The 23,648-nt window shown below is 31.1% G+C and overlaps 3 protein-coding genes across 3 annotated transcripts; 2 read left to right on the forward strand and 1 right to left on the reverse strand.

Annotated features, from left to right (window-relative positions):
* The first annotated feature begins 569 nt into the window (after positions 1 to 569).
* On the forward strand, positions 570 to 4,053 carry LOC109792607 (peroxidase 47). Its single transcript, XM_083073845.1, has 4 exons — positions 570 to 895; positions 1,394 to 1,582; positions 2,057 to 2,219; positions 3,573 to 4,053. The coding sequence occupies exons 1-4, from the start codon at positions 644 to 646 to the stop codon at positions 3,950 to 3,952; spliced, it is 984 nt and encodes a 327-aa protein (XP_082929971.1). The 5' UTR covers positions 570 to 643; the 3' UTR covers positions 3,953 to 4,053.
* Positions 4,054 to 6,317: 2,264 nt separating this feature from the next.
* On the forward strand, positions 6,318 to 12,814 carry LOC109805369 (Got1/Sft2-like vescicle transport protein family). The gene is made up of 6 exons (XM_020367428.3): positions 6,318 to 6,661; positions 8,869 to 8,922; positions 10,057 to 10,130; positions 11,514 to 11,631; positions 11,726 to 11,784; positions 12,454 to 12,814. Exons 1-6 carry the CDS (start codon positions 6,509 to 6,511, stop codon positions 12,530 to 12,532), a joined length of 537 nt encoding a protein of 178 aa, XP_020223017.1. The 5' UTR covers positions 6,318 to 6,508; the 3' UTR covers positions 12,533 to 12,814.
* Positions 12,453 to 19,336, reverse strand: LOC109811674 (extradiol ring-cleavage dioxygenase). Its single transcript, XM_083073849.1, has 3 exons — positions 18,879 to 19,336; positions 14,756 to 15,126; positions 12,453 to 13,826 (listed from the first exon to the last, which is right to left on the reverse strand). Exons 1-3 carry the CDS (start codon positions 19,230 to 19,232, stop codon positions 13,631 to 13,633), a joined length of 921 nt encoding a protein of 306 aa, XP_082929975.1. The 5' UTR covers positions 19,233 to 19,336; the 3' UTR covers positions 12,453 to 13,630.
* Between the last annotated feature and the right edge of the window lie 4,312 nt (positions 19,337 to 23,648).

Genomic DNA, 23,648 nt, shown 5'->3' on the forward strand with positions numbered 1-23,648 from the left:
AAAAATATAAAATTTAGTGAGACTCACACTTTATTTAATAACATTTTTTTCTTTTAATTTTATAATTTTTAATAAATTTTTAATCGATGAGAATGAGTATTTTAAGATAAATATATTAAAAAATATGTTGTTAATATTTCTCTTTTAACAAACCAAAAAAGTATTGGATTCTTTTAATATTAAACATATTTTATTATTTAATACAATTTTAGAGTGTTAAAAATCTTATGTAAACTAGTAAAATAATTATAATAGTGTATATAAATGAAGAACAATTCTCACCTTATAAATTAATTTATAAGAGTGAGTTAGACTCAATAATATTTTAATTTTTGAATACATTTTTAAATATTTTCATAGTGAAAATAATCTTATTTTAAAAGTCAGATTAAAATCTCTATAAAAAAAAAGTTTTATGAAAATTAATTAAAAGAAAAAAAATATTTTAAGAGATTATGTCATGAAGAGGAACTTAAATCCTCTTAGAGTTGAAACACTCCCTACTTTGCAGTGTGCCAGCTTTTCCCAACTATATAAAGGTTCTTTTCTTTATTCTCCTGGGCCACACTACAAACTAAGTTCAATCCTCTCACCACGTACACTGTATTGTATATATATATATATACCCTGTTGTTCCATCAAGATGCTGTGCAAACCATCTTTGAAGTCTTTGACGATTGTCATGGCTAATTTTCTGGCAATGTTTTTGGTCATGGAAATGATACTAGTGAGCGGTTTCCGTTCGGGAGCAAGTGGCTTGAACATGAACTACTACTTGTTGAGCTGTCCTTTTGCTGAACCTATTGTTAAGAACATAGTCAACAGAGCTCTGCAGGATGATCCTACCCTTGCAGCAGGTCTTGTTAGAATGCATTTCCATGACTGTTTCATAGAGGTTCTCTCTTTCCCTTCTCTCTTTCTCACACGACCCATCAATCACTTACACATTAATAAATTATTATATGATCTATTAGTCTAAGATAATGTCATATAACTAAGTTTTATTAACCTTTTTTCATCGTGAATTGAAAAAGTTATATACGTGTCACATGAAGATTATTCAGACCACGGACACGTGCTGGTCTTTAACCATGTCATAATTTCTCTTCACAACACAGCGAGAAAATGTTACAGATGTAATATTGACATTTGTGTCTTCACTTATCGGTTTAAACTTTTGAAATGTTGATTCATGATACAATATGAGTCTATGTACGTATGTGACTTTGTGATCTTTAAGTTGATCCTTATCTACCCATTAGAAACTTATAGTTTGAAGCCATTTCCAAAATTTTAAACTGCACATTAAGTAATTAACTTAGCTTATTATAATCATGATTTCATGAATATCATACGTGCTGGTATTTCAAAATGGTGTGTTTTTGTATGCTAGGGATGTGATGGTTCAGTTCTGATCGACTCCACTAAGGACAACACAGCAGAAAAGGATTCACCAGCAAATTTGAGTTTGAGAGGCTATGAAATCATAGATGAAATCAAGGAAGAGCTTGAAACACAATGCCCAGGAGTGGTTTCATGCGCTGATATTCTTGCTATGGCTGCTAGAGATGCAGTTTTCTTTGTAAGATGAAGCTTCTACACATTTCTTATTGGGAACCTTATTTTCCAAATATTGGGTGTAACAATCATGTGTTTAATTTTGATACACAATTAGCACAAAAGTTTATACACAAATAACCTATTAGAAAGCAATACTAGTTGATATAAATAATAATGACGAGTTTCTTAACTAAATTGTTTGTAGTTTAAATCTTGTCCTTAAATATAAAGATAGACTCGGAAGAAAAATATTCTTAAATATTAATTATTGTTTTCAGTCGTGAATGTTTCGTACTAATACTATATTTATAAAAAAAAACTTATATATAATTCTTAAAATAATTATTATAAAAGTCAATTATCTTATTATTCATATAAATCCCTGATTGAATGATATTTTCAAAGTGTGTATCTTAAATTTTTTTAATTAGATAATTGTAATTAAGTGGTATTAAAGTTCCATTTTACCTAATATTATTGTTTATGACATGTGCAGGCAGGGGGTCCTGTATATGACATACCAAAAGGAAGGAGGGATGGAACAAGGTCCAAAATTGAGGATACTATCAATCTGCCTTCTCCCATTTTCAATGCTTCTGAGCTCATCAAGATGTTCGGACAACATGGGTTTTCTGCAAGAGACATGGTGGCTCTCTCAGGTAATATAATATAATGTGCTTCTCTGCTTTTGCTATTTTTATCATGTACTGTTGAATTAGTTCAAAGAACATGCCATGTGTTAAATAGGAAATTCTGACATGTTTCTAAATTAGTAAACACTAATTAAAGTTTTAAAACATGGTTAATAGTTTGGTTGATGCACGGAGGAAAAAGCACTCACAAATGAGTGGATGAAAAAAAAATGTAGTGTGTAGTAGGGTAATGGATCAAAGAAATTGATTAATTCATTTGCATTTTGTGAGGTATGGGAGGGATTCTTCTAGCTGGTGTTTGGAAAGTGGAAACATTACACTTATAAACATACCATTAATCATTATTTTTCACTGTGTTTAACTTTGAGAGGACTTCAACCTTAGAATTTCCCCGATTAATGGAGAATTCTCCGTACTCATTAATTTAACTAACATATTTTCAATGACAATTTGAATAATATAAACTTGCCGGAGATTTATACCTAATACAGTACATTTTTGTTATGGAAAATTAGAGATCTTAATCCACAAAAAGTAAAAACACAATTTTATAACTCTTCTTTAATTTATGTTAAGCGGGTCTGATTATTCATTTTGAATACTTTGATCTTGAATAATCGTTAAACTTTTTCTAATAAAATTTTCTTGACATGACAAAAATATATCGTAACATAAATACATAAATACAATACATTAAAATAAACCAAATCATATATCCTAAACTCTAGCATAAATTCATTATATTTTTGTCATGTCATGAAAAATTTATTAGAAAAAATCTAACAATTGTTCAAGATTAAAATATTTAAAATGAATAACCAAACTCATTTTAACCTTAAAAAGAGGAGTAAGTTGTGTTTTGGTGCATTAATATCTTTGATTTTTTTTTTAGATATATTTCAAGAAAAACTTAACATAAATATCTTTGACCTTAGTTGTCATATATAATTATGATGTTAAAGTATTTGACTTAATCAAAATAGTTTATTTTAATCGATTTTGAGTTAGAGGTACAATTTTAGATTAATGAAAATATTATCATTTAGGTGATTGTTTATGTTTTATTTACCAATGACTAGTCGATTATCAAACATTTCACCACACTTTTCTACTATGCCACACTTAAAAATCAATTTCTTTTATGACACTTATTCCATACAACTTAAAAAACCTTTCATATACGAATAGTTAGAAAAGAAAAATACATTAAAAAATATTGTGTATATGTTCAACAATAAACAAGAAAAAAAATCTGCAAGTTTAGCTTTTTTTTTTTTTTTTTTTTTCATGAACTTTGATTGAGTTTAATTCAACTATTTTCAACCACACCCATCATGATTGGAGATTTTGAGGGTGCAGGAGCTCACACATTAGGAGTGGCAAGGTGTTCTTCGTTCAAGAACAGGCTGAGGCCAGTGGATCCATCTCTGGACTCGGAATTCGCAAAGACACTCTCCAAGACATGCAGTGGTGGCGACAGTGCCGAGCAACCCTTGGACGCCACGAGGAACGATTTCGACAACATGTACTTCAACGCTTTGCTCTCCAAAAACGGCCTTCTAACCTCCGACCAAACCTTGTACACTAGCCCACAAACCAGGAACATTGTCAACTCTTATGCCATGAACCAGGCCTTGTTTTTCTTGGATTTTCAGCAGGGGATGCTCAAGATGAGCATGCTCGATGTCAAACAAGGCTCCAAGGGGGAAGTACGGACAAATTGTCGTAAAATAAACTGAATTGTATTATTCATGTCAATTATCAAGTCGGAAGGAACAAGGATTTGTTGTTCAGCACACACTATGAATTATGAATAATGTCTATGGTTTACTCTCTATAATTGTTTCTATGAATTGAAGAGCATTTATATATGTTAATATTAAGAATGTATTTGGGTTTATTTTTTTTTAAAAAAGTAATTAATTTTTTTGTCTGTTTTTCTAACAGTTTTTTTTTTTTTTAAGTGATTGTTAAGTCACAGTTTTTCTAACAGTTATTTAAGCATTTAAAAGAATATATGATAACGTTTTGTAAAAAATAAATGTCTTTTTTAATGATTTTATGTAAAATACAAAGTGGCTCAAAAATAGTAAAATGCAAAGTATTTTTTTTTTAATCTTATTACAATTATAATAATTGTTTTTATTTTTGACAAAATACCACATACCTTTAAAAAATCAATCATATTCAAGTTACATAATCAATCACCCTATATAAAAATGCGAACGATTATTTTAAAATCATTCTTATATGTTATTATTTGATGGAATCGTTTCTAAAGATTTTTTTTTATAATCTCTTATCTAATTCCATTTTTTAATTTATCGTATTTAATTATGAATTAAATTTTAATATCTTAAAATATATTCTTAGTCTCACGATATAAATTATTTAACTTAAATCTAAAATATAATTTATATATTTAAAAATATTTAATCATACAATCTTTAAATATAAATTTCATATTGAAATGTAATATTTATTTATATATAATCATCTCTTATATATATATTAAATATATACTACTATCTTATGTCGTACAAATTTTAGGAACTTTTATTTAATGAGAAAGAGCTTTAAAGATTTTTTTAAAAATTTTTATTTATCAATTACATTTTAATTATTTTAAAATAAACCAATTTTTAAATATTAAAAACAAATTACTATTTTTCATTAGAGTGTTTTTAGAATTTTTTTTTAGAAGAAGATTTTTAAGAATTTTCTCAACTTCTTATCTAATTCGATTTTTATTTATCACTAGTATTTTAATCTATGCCCAGACTAAATGTTTATTATATGTAACTAAAATTTATAATAAATTATATATATATAAATATTATATTTAAATATATACAAATATATTTAAAATTTATATAAATAACTACTTTTAAACAAATAAATTATATTTTAAATTTATGATAAATAATATTATTGCAGCACAATATTATTTTTATTTATTAGTATTTTATTCTAAAATATTAAAATTTAATTTATAAAATAAATATAAAAATAAAATTAAATTATATAGGGAGTTACAAAAATTCTTAAAAACTCTTCTATCGAAGAAAAGTTTCTAAAAATACCTTTATACAAGATAGAGATTTGTGTGTAATAATTGATAATTATTTGTAAATTAAATTTTAAATATAATTTATATATTTAAACATAATATTTATTTTTATATATAATTTTTTAAATTTTAATCATATATAATAAATATTTAACTCGTGATAGGCTTAAATATTAGTTAATTATAAGATTTAGTTATATATTCAAAATATTGGTTATTATAAATCATTAAACTTTCTCTACAGATACCAGATATTTTAAATTTAAATTTAGTTATATATTCAATTTATGGAACATAAAAGTTGGAAAAAGACATACTATTCAGTTTTAGGATTGTTAGTAGGGTGATGATATATACACCTCCTATTTTTTATAAATACACTTTTAATTTCTTTTATAAAAATAAATTTTTTAAAATATTTTTCTAACTAAATATGATTATGTTGATTGAAATGTTAATTTTAGCATTCCGGAAAATATTATCCGGAATAGTAAAGTTATTGTTCCGGAAAGCATTTTTTGGAAGTGTTTCTTATATAATTCCGGAAAGTTCTTTCCGGAACATTAATTTAGTATTCCGGAAAATATTTTTCGGAATTATGTAACAAACACACTTCCAGAAAATACTTTGCAGAATAAAAAAATTTACTATTCTTAAATATATTTTCCGGAACAAAAGTTTTATTATTCTAGAAAGCACTTTCCGAAACAAATAGTGAGAAGAATTACTTGGTGGAAAAAATGCATATGATTTGACACATTTCCCTTCGATACTGAATCCGCTTACAACTTATAACAAAACTAAAAAGGAAAGAACATAATGCAGAAATTAAAAAGGAAAAAAGGGAAGGTAAGGAGGTGCATGAGAATAATTTAAGAATTTATTATTTTTTTTAAAAAAAGGGAGTATTATTTATAAAGAAATGGGGGTGTGTATATCATTTCCCTTGTTAGTAATATATCAGTTTGGCAATTAGGGCCCAATTTCGAAGCCCAACTTTCCTCGTATCCTCACAATTACAAGAAAAACAAAAACAAGAAATAACAAAGAGAAAGCCATCAATGAGCCAAGCTGGGTTTCAGTTGAGTGGAGTCGTTGTGATATCATCGTCAAAATTCCACACACAATTTCTGAAAATCGAAGCAACTTTGAGTAGTTAGTTACTGTTCGTTTCCGCAACCACAGATCCTTTGTTTCTTCCTTTCCATTTTCCCGTGGGAAAGCAATGGAAAAGATGAGCAGAGCCTTCGACAAAGTGAAGATGATGGTGGGAATGGAAGTGGAGGACGAAGAACAACGAACTGCGGCATTGGGAGAAAGCAACTCCTTCGCGTTGATGGACGAATTCAACCGCAACTGCACCTTGTCCACCACACAGGTCTTTTCCTTCGCTCCATTTTCCTTCTCATTCACAAATTCTATTCGTTACTTGTAAAAATACAATACATAGCGATGAGGTAGAAAAGGAAAACAATAATTGAAAAATGGATATGCTCCATTTTAGACTTGGATCTGATCCTTAATTGTGGTTTTTGACTTTGCCATGTTTTATTTTAGCATTTTGATTTGATTCTCCGTTAATATCATTTTAAAGGTTAAGATGTTTTGGTATTTTGATTTGATTTGATTTACTGTTTTCAGATCAGAAGTTGTAGTTTGTATATAAGGCTGGAAGATAGGTCATAGGTGCGTGAGAAGTTTTGATCTGTTTGTTACACGAGGAAAGCTTATAATTCTCTCAATAACCATGCATGCTTTTTTATCAAATGTACTGTGCCATGTACCGCGAACTGGGTTCACTTTAAGGAAGGTCTTATAATAGTAATGTAGAAGGTGATGAACCATGATATGTTGACCTACTTGAATCACATACCCATACCTGTATCATGTATCCGATAACTTTGAGCTACTCTACTTGAGAACAAGTCACATCGAGGTTTATTTGGCTCTACTCGCCAAATTCGGTTTACAGTGTTCTTGAGGAAAATTAGCTATTAGCAAAGTAATTTCCTCTAGTGATATTTTTAACCATTAATGTGCGGGGAGCACAGGTGTTGGATACTGAGAAGTTATTACAGTGTTTCAATCCACAAATGGTATGGATTTGAGAAATCAACTCGAGAAAATATAGAGATGATATTTTCTGATAGAAATTATCATTGTAGATTGTTGTGTACTGTTGAAGTTTGGAGGTGATAAATGAGAATGAATTACAGGGTTTGAAATGGCACCCCTACAGCGCTGTGGAGTGGACCCTGCGTGCTATAGGGTCTGCTTTAGTGTAGCAGCTGTAGCGCACCAAATAATGGCCGTAGTGACGCAATGTGTTGATAAAAGCCCTCAGAAAGGAGACATTAGGGATTTTTTCGGGGGGCTATTTTTGGGATTTCAATTTTCAAAACTGAAATCTAAAGCTGTTATAGTAGTGAAAATGATAAAGAAGAAGACTTGGATTTTGAAGATGATGATTGATAATTGATGGTTCATATCTAGGAAACTTGTATTTGACTTTTGTTGGAATTTACTTGTATATTTTGTTCAAGGCACAACTTTTTTTATTGTTAATTGTGAATGTCAAGAACTGAGTAATTTTTATCATTTTTGAGAACTTATAACTATATAATTTTTTTTAAAATGGTGACTATTCTACTATCTTGCTATTCTGTTTTTGGGTCCAGCCACTAAGTTCTGCTATCTGAGATTTATAACTTTGGATTCACTGATGGATCACGGAGTAACTAAATTTCTTCACAAAATCATTCATAAAAGGGTGAAATAAAGGAAATATTTGTTAGAAGATGAAGTGAACTGGATGACTGGAGTACATTTCATTTGGACGGAAATGTTTACATTGTCTTATTGAACTAACATTCAATAACTCTTAGGTTCATATGTGGTATAATATGTGACCAGTGACCACTGACTTGGTTAATGACTGGAGATATGCAGTCTATACTCTATAGAGGTATCATGTTTTTAGGTTCCTGAGAATAAAGTCTCAATACACTGTGTAGTTTAAAATATACAATCATATCTCCTGTTTCAAACAAAAATGGTTTTGGAGGATAATATCTTTGCTGTTTGGAGGATGATATCTTTGTTGTTTGGAGGACCTAGAAAGGCAAGAACTACATGCTGGTTTAGATTGGTTTTAGGAATTTAGAAAATTGAACTAAAGGAAGCTTAGGACTTTGAGGAGCATTATGATATTCTCTCTCTCTCTCTCTCTCTCTATATGTTTTCTTAATTGTTCCATTCACATTACCTATTATTGTTGGGGATTTGTTTGTTAGGACTCGGATTATAGAAAATGCCTGAAATATTAGTTTTTCTTGATTTTTTGTGAGACCTGAATAACTCTTATGATTATGGCCATTAGGCTGTTTTTAGCATCTTTCTCTAGTCTCAATATAGTCCCTCTTTTCTCCTATATTTGTGATTTTTTTACTATATTGTGCATCAATATAATGTTTTTTTCTTTACCCAAACTTGTCATATTGAAATATTCATTTGATTCATCTAACATGTTTCTATTTGTAAATTGTCTTTCATAGTTTAACTAAAACACTTTCTGTCTGTGACCAGAGACTATACGGTTTTGCCATATGCTTTGCTGCTGGATTAACTTGTACACTACTGGTAAGTTTGACATTATGATTTTTGTGGTTAAGTAAGTGAAGCTTGTATGCGAGTTCTTCAGTTCAGTGTAGAATATTAATCTTAAGCTTGAATACTAATTTTAAATTTGGCTACGCAAGTACATGTAAGCTTTTGAGTTTTGACTACTTGATTGTTTGTAATTTTTGTTCTAAGTTAGAATTACTGGTTCTCTATATTTTTATTTTAGAAAAAGCTACTTATATGCTTGATGTTTTCTTTATTCTTTTATCTTTACGCAGTTCAACTTGGTACCATATTAGTTTAACATCCTCTTTGATAACATCATGATCACAATTCAACTTGAAAAAATCTTATAGAAGTTAGATTCGAAATGTAATATATAATTTCTCTGATATATAGTTTTAAGTTATTTATAATTTATATGTGGCTTCTGTTGGAGATCCCACATTGTCTAGGAATAAGGTCGTAATAGTGTATATAAGTGGAGAACAATTTTCACCATACAAGACAGTTTTGTAAGGTTGAATTAGGCTCCTAATCCACTTTCTAAGAGCTTCTAAGTATTTCTAAAGGCAGTCCAGTGGATGTGGCTCCTATTACACTAGCAGTGTGGGCTCTAGGGACTGGGGAAAATCATATATATGCACCTTGTCCCAGTGAATGTTCCTTCAACTAGTATCACATATGACCAATGAAGTCGTAACCCAAGGCAGCAACCTTGCCATTGTGATTTGTTCACCATTAGATTGTGTTATTATGATTTTTCAATAATTTTTCAATAATTATTCAATAATTATTAATACTGCCAACTTGGTAGTGGTGAGACAGAAATTTCCTTATAGTTATAGAACATAAACAATAAACTCATATTTTTGGATTCTGTTAAATCAATAATTGGAATTGAGTAGATTATTATTATTATTTTTTACATACATACAATATGAGGATAGTGAACAAATCTGATATTAGTTTCTCATCTTTTTTCATGGAAGTTTGATGGGAATGTAATTCTTTTCACTTCCTTTCTGAAAACATGACTTACAACTATTACTCTCTCTACTTTAATGTAGAATTTTAGATTTTTCACTCAAATTTATATTGGCAGACAAGAATAAGCACCAACTAATGGCATTTCCCTCCCCCATGTTTCAGTCTATGCTTGTTTTCTTCAAACCAATCAAGTTTGCGATAACATTCACTCTTGGGAATTTGCTTTCACTCGGAAGGTATGATCTGTTTTACAGCTGTATAATTACATTATGATGCTGAGTTCCATGTGCTTTGCAATTTAATTTATTAGAATCATGGATAAATTTAGACAGTCTCTAGTTCACGGATTTCCATTGACAGGTTTCAAATATTCTGTTGTTGTCAGTAATGGAAAACAGTTTTTTTTTTTTTTTTTTTTTGGGGGGGGGGGGGGGAGGACCTTTACTCTTTACATATCAGTGAATACAGTACTAATCCTGTGAACCTCAAATTATAACTTATGCCATAGGACTCTTACACCCAATAGGCTATTCTATTGGATTTGGTTCTCTTTGTGGGCCTGAGTCCAAACAATGAATTGATGAAATTTATCAAGTAATGCGGGATAACAGAGACATAATCCAGAGATCACAGAAACTGAATAAGAAAGAAACATAAATGATGCATTACAGTGACCAGGCTAGCTCTCGAAGGGCCTAGCTTCCTCCTATGTCCTACTGTTCCCAATGATTTCTTTCTTGCCTTTTCTCTCTCCATCTATCTGCTTTTAACACCCTTAGCAAACTTCACACCTTCCTCACTCTTCCCCTCCCCTGCATCCATGTGCCTAGACAGTTAAAAAGAGAATCCCCTTATGCATATCCATTTTACCTCACCTGTGTTGCTCATGTGGGTCCTTAATCACTTTCCTTTCTCCTCACATAGACTCTTGTTATAATAGGGTATCTATCACAATGCTTAAAAGAGAGATTTTCATGGTTTAATTTTTGTTCTTATGGATGAAAGTCACAAAATGTTAGGAGTTCATTCTAATAAAATAGATGATATATAATTTGGATTCTTACTTCATAGTAAACAATTTTTAACAACCTGTATAGAACTACTTTCTTAAGTCATCAAGATGGAAAATAAGCATGACTGATTTGTATAATCTCATTATGGACTTCAGATTTTTTTTTTTCTTCCTTTTACCTGGGTGGTGTAACACTCGGTATTATGTGTATCTGATGTCTTTCTCGTAGATTTAAAGGTTATGATTTGAACATTGATTTGTGCTGTAAGTAGCTAGATTGATCGGCGAGGGATTACTAGTATTGAAGTGGTAATTTTTCCATAGGTGCAATCTTTGAGATTAATTTTTTGTTTATAACATTTGATTTCTCTCTATAAAAAAAAATTATGTCCCCTTTTTATGTCTTTTTCTGTAGAAATTGTTTTCTAGTTTCAAATTATTGTTTCATCTTATTCTTACAAGTTTAGTATTTTGAAATAAATTGACTAAATAATTTAAAGTTGAACAACTATGATTGGCTCTATTTTATATATTGTCTTTTAAACTCGCCATATACGTAATTGTTCTGTTTTCTTCAAATGCTAAGTGGGAGTCTTTTTAATGGCAGCACAGCATTCCTGATAGGTCCTAAAAGACAAGTGACAATGATGCTTGATCCTGTTCGTATATACGCAACAGCCATATATGTTGCAAGTATGATAATTGCCTTGTTTTGTGCTCTTTATGTAAGTCCAAACGCATCTGTCTTTTCTTTTATTTAAACACAATAAAGAGCCTTTCTTTGAATAGCTCATTATCTCATTACTTTGCATTAAGCAGGTTCACAACAAGTTACTGACACTTCTTGCCCTTATTTTGGAGTTTGGGGCACTTGTTTGGTATGTCACAAATTTTTCAAATGCCTTCCATTTAAATTTCTTGAATATATCCTGCATTTTGCTGTATGTGCATGTTAATTATATTACCATATGGGGTAAAACTGTAAATAATTCTTGACCGTTAAAGATAAACAAATACTTTAATATTTAAATTTTGATCCATTATCAATATGTATTTATGCCCCGGTAGGTAGTTATTTTAGTCAAAAATTTTTTTTGACAATCTGTCATTGCATGATTAGATGACATGGAAAAAATGATTTACATAGGATCAGAATTAAACCCGTACTATAAAAAAAAAAAGTTAAATTAAATCCGTACTTTGAACTATACAAGTTTTGTTATTAATAATTAATAATATATACTTATAAAGCATAAAAGAGTATAAATATTAGCCTGCTTTCTTCTAAAAATTAATGATGTACACGCTTCCATATTTGTATAATCTGATATTTCTCATAAATATATCTTCTTCGAAGTGTATTATTTATTAAATGTCTCAGAAAATTGTGAAAATAACAAAAAGAAAAACATTAAATATATAATGACTGTTCTTAGTATGGACATATATAGCATAGCAGATTAGATTTAACTTGTATCCTACCCATACTTGTATTCTACGTGTAACGTTTTAACATTTCTTCCATTCTATGGTATTTTGATTGACAGGTATAGCTTGAGCTATATCCCTTTTGCGAGGTCCATGGTTTCAAAAATCATGGTTTCATGCTTTGACACAGAATTTTAGGTTATATACACAAAAGACCTATGGCATTGTCTGTTGAATTCTCTGCGTTGACACCCTCAATATCCTCCTTGCAGTTCTGCAGAAAGGTTTTTTGCCACTGAAACACAGTTGTGTATTAAGATCCTCTGTTGTTGCCTGATCTTTCCTTTTGTGGAGTCTTGTCTAGGTTCCACTAAGATTGTTAGACGTAAAATCTTGTGAATTTGTATTATGCTGTTTATGAGCTATAATGTAAAGAATTTAGTTTCTCTCAATCTCAACCGGTTGAATTTTCATTCTCTACTCGTTTGTCATTTCTTTTGTTTTCTAATCCTCATGCTGCTTTGGGGGAAAAACCATGTCCCAAAGTCTGCAACCATTTATTCAAGAATACTTCTTTTTATGAGCACGAACCTAACAATTAATTCATTTAATCTATTAGAAGAATTACAACTTAGTTAAAAAATATAACATGGAAAATATTAAAGAAAATAATGTGACTCCATTTGACAAGAAACAAAAATAATGCAGAAAAGGAAAAGTAAGGGAAAAAAATTTAAGTCTTATCTATCTTAAAATCTATTAAAATAATATCATTTACCATTTATCCAAACTTATATTAAAAGTTGATTTTGTAAGATTGAATTAGTTTTAAATATACATCTTAAGAGTATGAGGCACTAGATTTTAACTTTGCTGTTATTATTAGTCACTAAAAAAATGCCTGGTGCCAATAAAATCTTACAGTTGCATTTCCATACTAACCAAGAAAATACTACCCACACGACTTATCTCCAAATGAATTGCTAGTAAGGGGAATGACACACTGGACTAACTATGAAAAATATGTTTGCTAAACTCTTACCAACAAGGCTATTAAAAATTAGATAATTTACACGAGTTTATAAATTTAAATATCAAGTCTACTATTAAAAAATATTAAATTTCAAAACAAGAGTATGTAAGAACTGGGCCACCGGCCTTTAGAGACCAATTAATAAACAAACACGCAGTTCACCTGTTCTTACTGATCATAACAAGGTATTTGTAATTTGATTTGATTATGCAGCATATTAAGACAACATTGAACAATATAGAAAAATCAAAGAGTCAGCGTGATCAACTATTAGCTGCTGTAAACCCGAAAGAAGCATAAGATATAGAACCAGCGTCCCAAGTATCGTGTACAACTTTGGCCTTTGCGTTTTCACCAGCAGCTCCCATGGCCACATGCAATGGGAAAAAGTGATCTGGCCAAGGGTGATTCATTTTTGCATACGGGGCCTTCTCTTCGTATTCATTTACATCCTCGTATCTACAAGATCCATGGGTCGAAACACTTGCATTAAATCATACATAAGAATAGCATGCTATCCTTTCATAATCTCAAACTAGTTTAAAGCAGTTGTAAAATCCCTTGGAGTTTCACTTAAGAAGAGTGTTTGTCAAAAAAGAGTTTTACAATGTGTTGCAAATATTTCTCATAAGGATGCTAGGGACACTTTTTTCAATTTTTTTTTTACTTAAAAATCTCTATTATTTGCTGAAAATCACAAATCTTGATTGATAGAGTTATAAGGTGGTTTGGTGATTTAGGATAGAGACACCGAATTGGAGTGATAAGGAAGGTGTAAATTCAAATTTTTCACTGACATAATAACTGATAATTAACATTTACCAATAAAAAATAAAATAGATCTTAGTAGTTCCTACTACTAAATTACAAGGGACTCATTAAGTAAGACTAACAAAATGTGTAATTTCTAATAATTTTCAACCAACAATTAAAGTAAATAAAGTATCTTTCTCATATTTCTAGTACTTTGTACAATTAAGAATTTAAAACCTTATAAAAATTGTGTGTAATATTCGTAATTCTTTTCTAACTACTAGGGTTGGTCCAATAGTTGGATGGGAACGAGTTGTGATAATTAAAAGTATAGAAATCTAGGTTCAATTCTCATTGTGACTATCTTTATAATTTTTCTATTCTTATAAAAAAAAAAATTCACAATTTTTTTCTTATAGAAATTATGGTGGTTTTGATTCTCTAGACCACACAATCCTTAACTAGTTGCTATCTAAAACTTAAAAACTGAAATGCATATCATATAAAGATTGGTTAAGATAAGAAACTCATGATCTTATACTACCTACCAATTTCTCCTTTTCTTGGCTTATAATTTCTATGCAGAAGAATGTGAGTATGAAGATGAATATGAAACCAAAGCATTAATTAATCACCTGCCATCAAGAAGAGAGGTTTTTAACCAGGACACAAATGCCGTGGCCCAAGGAGCAGGTGGGGTACCACGAGGCCTAATGGATCTGAGGTTGTGGGTGGCACTGCCAGAGCCAATGATTAGAACACCTTCATCCTTAAGAGGGGCCAAAGCTTTTCCCATGTTATAGTGATAAGTAGCACCTTTGTTGGATGAAACTGAGAGCTGACACACTGGGATATCTGCCTCTGGGTACATCAAGTACAGAGGCACCCATGCACCATGGTCAAGCCCACGTTTCTTATCTTCATCCACATGGCTCAACCCTGATGCCAAGAGTAGTTCCTTTACCCTCTTCGCCAACTGTGGAGCCCCTGGTGCTGGATACTTGAGCTGCCAACAAAGGGTACAAGTTCAATGTAATAGATTTTCCATTGTAATTTAAGGATTTTGGCACTGTTATGTTTACATGTACATTTTTTGTGGTTGAATCAGAACTAAATCCAAATTATTTTTCTCTTATTTCTCTTTTATTTAGTGTATCTGAACTTATTTAACTATCGACCAGAAAATAACTACATTAAAATAGGGAAAGCTAGACACATAGTAAGATTAAAAGAAAATAATGAATTCTAAGTCTACTAGTAAACACCCCCCTTGCCCGGATCCTAGGACGAAGGTACCTTCGGCCTAGCAAGAGGCCGAAAGAAGCACCTCAACCGATAAGTCTTCATCCAGACCAAACACCCCTTCGGCCAGGACAACAGCCGAAGGGTAACTACCCCCCTCCTCGGCCGTACGAATGGCCGAATACCTATCCCGCAACAAAAGATAAGGGATTATTTCAAAACTGGGTAAGAGAACATCAAGGGAAAACGTTTAAATCCCTCCCTTCGACTTCGAACATGACCGAAGACCCCTTCAGCTTCGAGCATGACCGAAGACCCCTCCAGCTTCAAGCTTGACCGAGCCCCCCTTCGGCTTTGAGGAAGGCCGAACCCCTCCTCAGTCATGAAAACAACCGAACACTTATTTGGCCAAAAGCTTGGCCGAACACCTAAAAGAATGTAAACCCGCATGGGACAAAGGTAAGTTAGGTTATCTAATACACAATGCTTATCGCGCTTAATTAAGAAAGATCAAGGTTAATCAAACGATTACCCATCTCCCAAGACAGAAGGCCCACCAGGCCCAAACACGTCACTATAAATACACAAGTGATGGGACATAAATGAGATATGATTTATCTAGTATAAAAGCCTTTATTGCTCTCTACCAAACACTTATTTGAGCGTTGGAGTGCCTTTGTAGGTACCCTCCCTACCTTTTGGAGATAGTGTTCGGTCGACACCGAAAACTTAGAAGACCGTGAAGAAGAAATGAAAAGAAAAATGTTTCTAAGCAGGAACACTAAGTATTTGTACTTCTATTTGAATTATATCGAATCATAGTCAACAAGTATGTAATATGAGCAGCAAAACTATTTAGTACAAAATAAAAGTTAAGAGATTAAATATGAACATTAGGGGAATCAATAATCATATATGGTGGGATCCTAACCAATAGAGTTTGATTAAGAATTTGAGTTCACAATATTCGTAGGAAGAGCGATTAGGTGCTTAACTTTTCTTATTAAGAATTTGTTTGATTATAATTAAAAGTGTTTTTAGAATTTTTCTATTAAAAATATGCATTATTTTTGATAAAAAAAAAACTTTAAAAAATATTTATAAATTTGTATTCAAATATGTTATTAATAAATAAAAATAATAATTCTTTGTTGCATACTCTTTAATGTGTGGCACACAACATTCAAGAATTGTAATAAAGGAGTCAGATTTTCTTCTCAATTAGATTCTCAGGATGTCAGGAGATTTTTGAATTAAATTGTATTCATGTTTTTTGATAAACAAATTAAGTAGCTGATAGTTTTTTTAAGTTAAAATTAACTTTCATCGAGAGAGTGCATTATTTTACTTTTCTACCAAGTTAGACGCATTTTTTTAATTATTAACTGGTTGGTCTGTTGTTTCTTTTTTTCTTCGCAGATTCTAGTTTATTATTAGTTTTTAAGCCCCTTTATTAATAAAAAAAAAATGTGTGGCACCCAAGACACAATTCTATCTAGTTTCTTGAATTACATACTTTAATTATTTATTAATCCGATTCGGTTGTATTTAGTTGAGATTAAAGGTAGTTTTCAAAAGGGAAGGTTGGGAGAAATAAGGGCTAGAAGCATAGTTTTAAAAACTGGACCGGTCATCAAACCGGTTAAGGTACTGGGTCAGTGGGTTAAAGGTTGAACCGGTGGGTCACTAGTTGAACCGCATGACTCGATTTTTATTATTCTTTTTAAAAATATTTATGTTAAATATATTTTATACTTATAAATTTTAATAAATTCATATCTTATTTTAAATTTCAATTCTTCTATTTTATTTTAAAAAAAATTGTAAAAAAATACCTTAAAAAATTACATGTTAAACTGTATATTAATATAAATTAAAAATATAAATAATATGTACATATATAATATGTTTGCAATTGATATCACAAAATAATATATGTAACATTTACATAGATATTATATTATTAAATATATAATTTAAAATTAATAATATACTATAAAATTTATTTAAGTTATATATATTACAAATAAATATATTAGAACAAGTAGTCATTGTTATATTTAATAAGACTCTTTGCTCTTCTATTAAGAGATTCAATTTTCATTATTATTTTTTTGATTTATGGTCTTTAAAAAAAAAAATAAATAAATAATAAAAAAAGTGTAGTTGAACCGGTTTGACCCACCGGTTCACCTGTTGAACCAAAAAATTAATCAGTTCAATCCAGTTTGAAATAGTTCGATTGCATAACCGATCTAACTTAAGATTCGGACCGGCTAAACCACCAATTTCTGATCCAACTGGTTCACCCGGCCAATTCGATTCAATTTTTAAAACACTGGTTAGAAGTGAATGATACCAAAAGAAAAAGAGAAACTTAAAATAATATTGGAAACGAAAACTTCATCAGTCGGCATTTGTTGGCGGAAAAAATGAACGGCTACCAGCTAGACCAGGTCAGAACCATAAACTTCTAAAAACAATAAGACATTGTTTCATAGAAATGTACACGCGGAAATTAAAAAAAAAAACAATTGCTAACGAAACAGTCAAATTAATTATTTCTTATTCATACTTTAGTTTCTCTCTCTCTCTCAATTTCACACCATGATGCTACACACAATCAACTTGGCTAAAATACAGTAATATTAAAATTAAAAGTGGGTTTAGCTTTTTTTTTTTTTTTTTATCACAAAAGTTTGTCACTTGTTTTAAAATCTATTTAAAAACTAATAATTTTTAATATTTAATGACAATATATTATCTTTCCAATGTGAAAGATTAGTTGGCTGATAATCATTTTCACCAAACCCATTCAAATAAAATGCAATACGAAAATAATATTTTTACATTAATCATTTGCTCTTTTCAATGATAACGGTATATATATATATATATATATATATATATATATATATATATATATATATATATAAATATAATTTTACACTAATAATCAATCATTAAATAGTATTATATATGATTTTTAAGATAGTTATATACCGTAAAAGTTAATATATTAATAATTCTTTTTGGCTTTTTGTTTTTATATGAAGATGATAATAAAAATTAAATCTAAATTAATTTTTATACATTTATCTCAATCATACCACTAAACTGGTTCTAAAAATTTTAAAGAACAAGAATTTAGTCTAAATAGTAGTTAAACTAAGAAGAGTTTAATCAACATGATTATTAATCTAATTTTACACTAATAATTAATTATAAATCGTATTATATATGATTTTTAAGATAGTTATATATACCGTAAAAGTTAATATACTAATTTTTTTGTTTTTTTGTTTTTATATGAAGATCATAATAAAAATTAAATCTAAATTAATTTTTATACATTTATCTCAATCATACCACTAAACTGGTTCTAATGGTCATTTTTGTTTTTTTGTTTATAGAATATTTTCTCTTTCTATTTTTTCTTTCTAAAATAGCATATTCAAACAATATAAAAAAAAGAGCATATTCAGACAATAATAAACAGTATAGGTAATTACGAACCTTGTACATGGATTTGGGGAAACCGTAGAAATCATAGATGGTGTCATTCCGATCAACGACGTTGACGGTGGGGACATGGGTGTCCCAGTGGCCGGAGATGACAAGAATGGAAGAGGGTCGCGGCGGAAACAGCTCCTTCCACGAACTGAAGAAGTTCCATGCAGGGATGCTATCATCTATCACAAGAGTTGGTGATCCATGTGACAAGTAGAATGTCTCTTTCAACTTCAACCCCGTATTCATCATACCAATATTCTTCTCTTCAATTGAACAATATTCACCACTTTCTACCTTTTCTTCTTTGCTTTCTACGGAATTATCCTGACCGTAACAAAAGCTGAAGATTTTGTTCATAGATAATGAACAAGCTGCTATTTAGAGAGAGATCAGCACAAAAGAAATAGATGAGGGTGAAGATTATCGAACCAAGTGTTTGCGTCTTTTAGTTTCTAATAACTCTCTATTATATTCTCCGTGTCTATGGTTTTGACGTTTGACCGCCAAACATTTCACAATGAAATAGGAACGTGCTTCTCAATTTATTTTTTAAAAAATAATAAAAAGAAAGATATAATGAAAATTATTTAATAATGAGTTTTTGTTATGTAACTATGATATTAGTACAAAATATCTCCCATTTCTTTAGAGACTATGAACACATACAAAATTACAAAGTGAATATTCTCCTCTAAACATAATTTATTTTATAAGATCAGAATTTAAACTATGAACAAGTTAATTAAATGACACATGTTAATACTACTTATTTCAAACAATGTTGGTATAATAATCAATGGTTAATTAAATGATGTGAATAGTTTATAAAGTGAAAATTTACACAATAGGGATTTTAAAAAAATATATATGCATATCGAAAAACCTATTAATTATTGACCTACTATCATAAAAAAAAATTCATAAATAATATTAATATCAATTATTTTAAAAGTAAATTTAGACTAATTAATTATATAACATTTATTTACCCAAAATAAATATTAAATCAAATTTAATTGCATTTTTAGTTTCTTAAATTTCACAATTAGTTGTGGCTAATTCTAACAGAATGCACAAGGTAGAAAAATAAATGACAGATTGAACATAAAGATAATAGACGAGAGAGAGATGAAGAGCGAAAAATAATGCTAACTTGCTTGGTGTTATTATTGTGAAAAGTATGACTTATATACAAGCTGAAAACGAAACTGAAATATAGAGATAAAAAGAGACAAGAAACTGCAAATAACATAATATCTAAACAAATTATAATACATATAACAGATTATCATTAAAACCCCCTCAAGTTGGGAATGTATGTTCATCATTCCTAGCTTAGAACGAAGACTTTGGAATAATGTAGGAGATAAAGCCTTTGTGAAGATGTCAGCAAGTTGAAGAGATGAGGTTACTGGAAGAAGTTTGAGCAAACTAGAATTAACTTTTTCACGAACAATATGGAAATCGATCTCGATATGTTTAGTTCGCTCATGAAAAAATTGATTTGTAGCTATTTGAATTGCAGATTGATTGTCACAATAGAGGATTGCAGGTCGAGTAAATTGGATACACAGATCTTCAAGGAGGTAGGTCAGCCATTGGATCTCACAAGTGGTGGAAGTTAGAGCACGATATTCAGTTTCTAATGAGCTACGAGAAACAATGAGTTGCTTCTTAGAACGCCAAGAAATGAGAGAGTCACCAAGATAGATTGAGAAACCTGTAATGGAGCGTCTAGTACCGGGACAACCATCCCAATCTGAATCAATAAAAGCTTTAAGTTGAGGTGTGCTGTTTGCTGACAAAAATATACCTGAACCAGGAGCTTGTTTCAAGTAACAGAGAATACAAAAAATAGCTTGAGAATGAGTCGTGGTAGGAGCATAAATAAACTAACTATATGATGATGAACCCCATGAGTGATGTCAGGACGAGTAGTTATAAGATAGACGAGTCTACCAATAAATCTATGATAAGTTGATGGATCTGGGAGAGGAGTGCCAATGGTTGCAGAGAGGCGAGTGCCATAATCCATAGGTGTGGAAACCGGGCAAGAGGAAAGCATCCCACAATCCGATAGGATATCAAGTGTGTATTTTCGTTGAGATATGTTTATACCAGACTTATTTCGAGCAATTTCAAGCCCAAGAAAATATTTGAGATCACCAAGGTCCTTTATCTTGAATGTGGCATCAAGTAGCTAAGTAATATGTTGTATTTCAGAAATGTTATTGCCTGCAAGGACAATATCATCTATATAGACAAGAAGTGTTGTGGTCATGGAACCAGAAAACTTGAGAAACAAAGAATGATCAAATGGAGATTGGTGATAACCATGACTAAGAAGAAAGGAAGATAGTTGAGCAAACCACTGTCAACTAGCCTGTTTTAACTCATATAATGAACGTTGGAGCTAGCAAACCTGATTGGGATTAGTTGGATGCATGCCAGGAGGTAATTGCATGTAAACTTCGTTAAGTAGTTCACCATGTAAAAATGCATTTGTTGACATCTAATTGTTTAAGGTGCCAATTATAAATGGCAGCTAAAGCAAGAAGAAGTCTCACAGTCGTAAGTTTAGCAACTGGGGAAAAAGTTTCAAGAAAATCCAATCCTTCTTGTTAAGTGTACCCTTTGGCGACAAGGCAAGCTTTGTATCGTTCGATAGTTCCATCAACATTATACTCCGCTTTATGTATCCAACGACATCCAATGGCAGTTTTGTGAGGTGGGAGAGTTGCGAGCATCCAAGTTTGGTTTGTCTCAAGGGCATCTATTTCAGCTTTCATAGCTTTAAGCCAACAGTCACTCTTTACCGCTGTATAAGAAGTGGGTTCGATGATAGTAGATATAGAAGCAATAAAATGGTGACATTTGGGTGAAAGATGATCATAACATATATAATTTTCAATGGGATAACGAATACCTAGATGAAAATTGGTGGAAGTTGAAGCAAGAGTGTTGTGGAAGTCTTTCAAATACGATGGTGGTTGAGCTAGGTGGTGTAGGTGAGGAAAGATGATTAGTATTGGATAAAGATGAGTTAATATTGTCAACTATGGGTGCAGGTGTTTTAGGATAGGTATGGTCATATTGAAAAGGTATAGGAGAGATGACACTAGTGTAGGGATCATTGTGTGGTTGGTGTAGGTAGGTAAAATGATCTTATAAAAATGGACATTACGGGAAATAGCAAGGTCACGGGTGTGCAAATTATAGGTGAGGTAACCTTTGGTATGAGGCGGGAAACCTAAGAAGATGTTAGGGTGGGCTCTCGGGTCAAGTTTCTTACGTCGGGAAGTGGTAGTGGTGATGTAACATAGACACCCAAAAATTTTGAGCATAGAAATATCACATTGGTGCCCACGAAGTTTTTGATAAGGAGATGCATTTTTAAGAAATGGTGTAGGAATGTAATTAATAAGATAAGTTGCATGTAATAGTGCAAAATTCCAAAAATTATGGGGTAAATTGGTATGAAATAAAAGTGCACGTGTGACATTGAGTAAGTGTTGATGTTTGCATTCTACAATGTCGTTTGTTGCGGTGTTTCAATGCAAGAAGTTTGGTGAATAATGCCTTTAGAGTTGAAAAAATCATGCATGGAAAACTCAATGTCATTATCTGTACGAATGATTTTAATATAATGCGAGTATCAAATTGGTTTTCGACTAAAGTGATGAAATTAGTGATGTGTGTCCGAGTTTCATTTTTAGTTTGCATCAAATATATCCAGGTGTAACGTGTATGATCACCCACTATTGTCAAGAAAATCAATGACCATGCATAGATGGTGTGGAGTATGGTCCCCACATATCCATGTGTATGAGTGCAAAAGAGTGTGAAGCGTGAGAATTGCTAAGAGGAAAAAGAAGTTTTTTTTTGTTTGGCATAGTGACATGTATCATGTATTGCAAGTAAAGTTTTTATTGCTGTTCAAACAAGGATAGTGTTCTTTCATAAGCATCAAACATTCACTAGACAAATGGCCTAGGCGAAAATGCCAAAGGTCTATGGGTATCACATTACATTTGGGATGGACAATGGTAGAATGTATACTATGTGGATTCAAGTGGTTGGGCATGAGCTGGTACAAGCCTCCTCTCACATCAACTGAACCAATCTGCATTGGAGTTTTTGTGTCCTGAATAATGCAGTTTTTAGCAGTAAAAATTAGTTGGCATGGTATATTAGAGACAAGTTTGGAGATGAAAATTAAATTAAAAGTGAAAGAAGGAACATATAGAACATCTGTGAGCTGAAAAACTGCAGAAAATTTAACAATCCTAGAGTGTGTGGCAGTGACTTGGTGACCAGTAAGAAGGCGTACAATAATTGGATCAATGATGTGATATGATATGAAATATTTAAGGGAAGATGACAAATGCTCCCGAATCAAGGATCCAAGAAGTTATGTGTTATGTGTTGGTAGTGCAAACAATTGATTCGACTTTACCTGAGACATTAGGTTTGTGTGTGGAGCAAGATGAAATGGAACCAATTTGATTAGTGTGAGCTGCATTTGATGTTGAAGCTGCATTTGGTGGTTGCTAAATTAAAGCTAATAAAGCTCGATATTGTTGAGGTGAAAAACAAACATCTTGGTGATCAATCTCTGCAACCTTTCCTTCTCCAGTCACAACATTATTGATGGTTGAAGATTTTTAATTATGTAGACGGTGTCCGGGAGGAAATTAACCCATGTTTCCTATAACACACATCAATAGTGTGCCCACTCCTACCATAATGAGTGCAGGTTTTCCCACGGTTATA

This window comes from Cajanus cajan, chromosome 1 (assembly GCF_000230855.2).
Source record: "Cajanus cajan strain Asha chromosome 1, NIPB_CcT2T_4, whole genome shotgun sequence".
Classification (NCBI taxonomy): domain Eukaryota; kingdom Viridiplantae; phylum Streptophyta; class Magnoliopsida; order Fabales; family Fabaceae; genus Cajanus; species Cajanus cajan.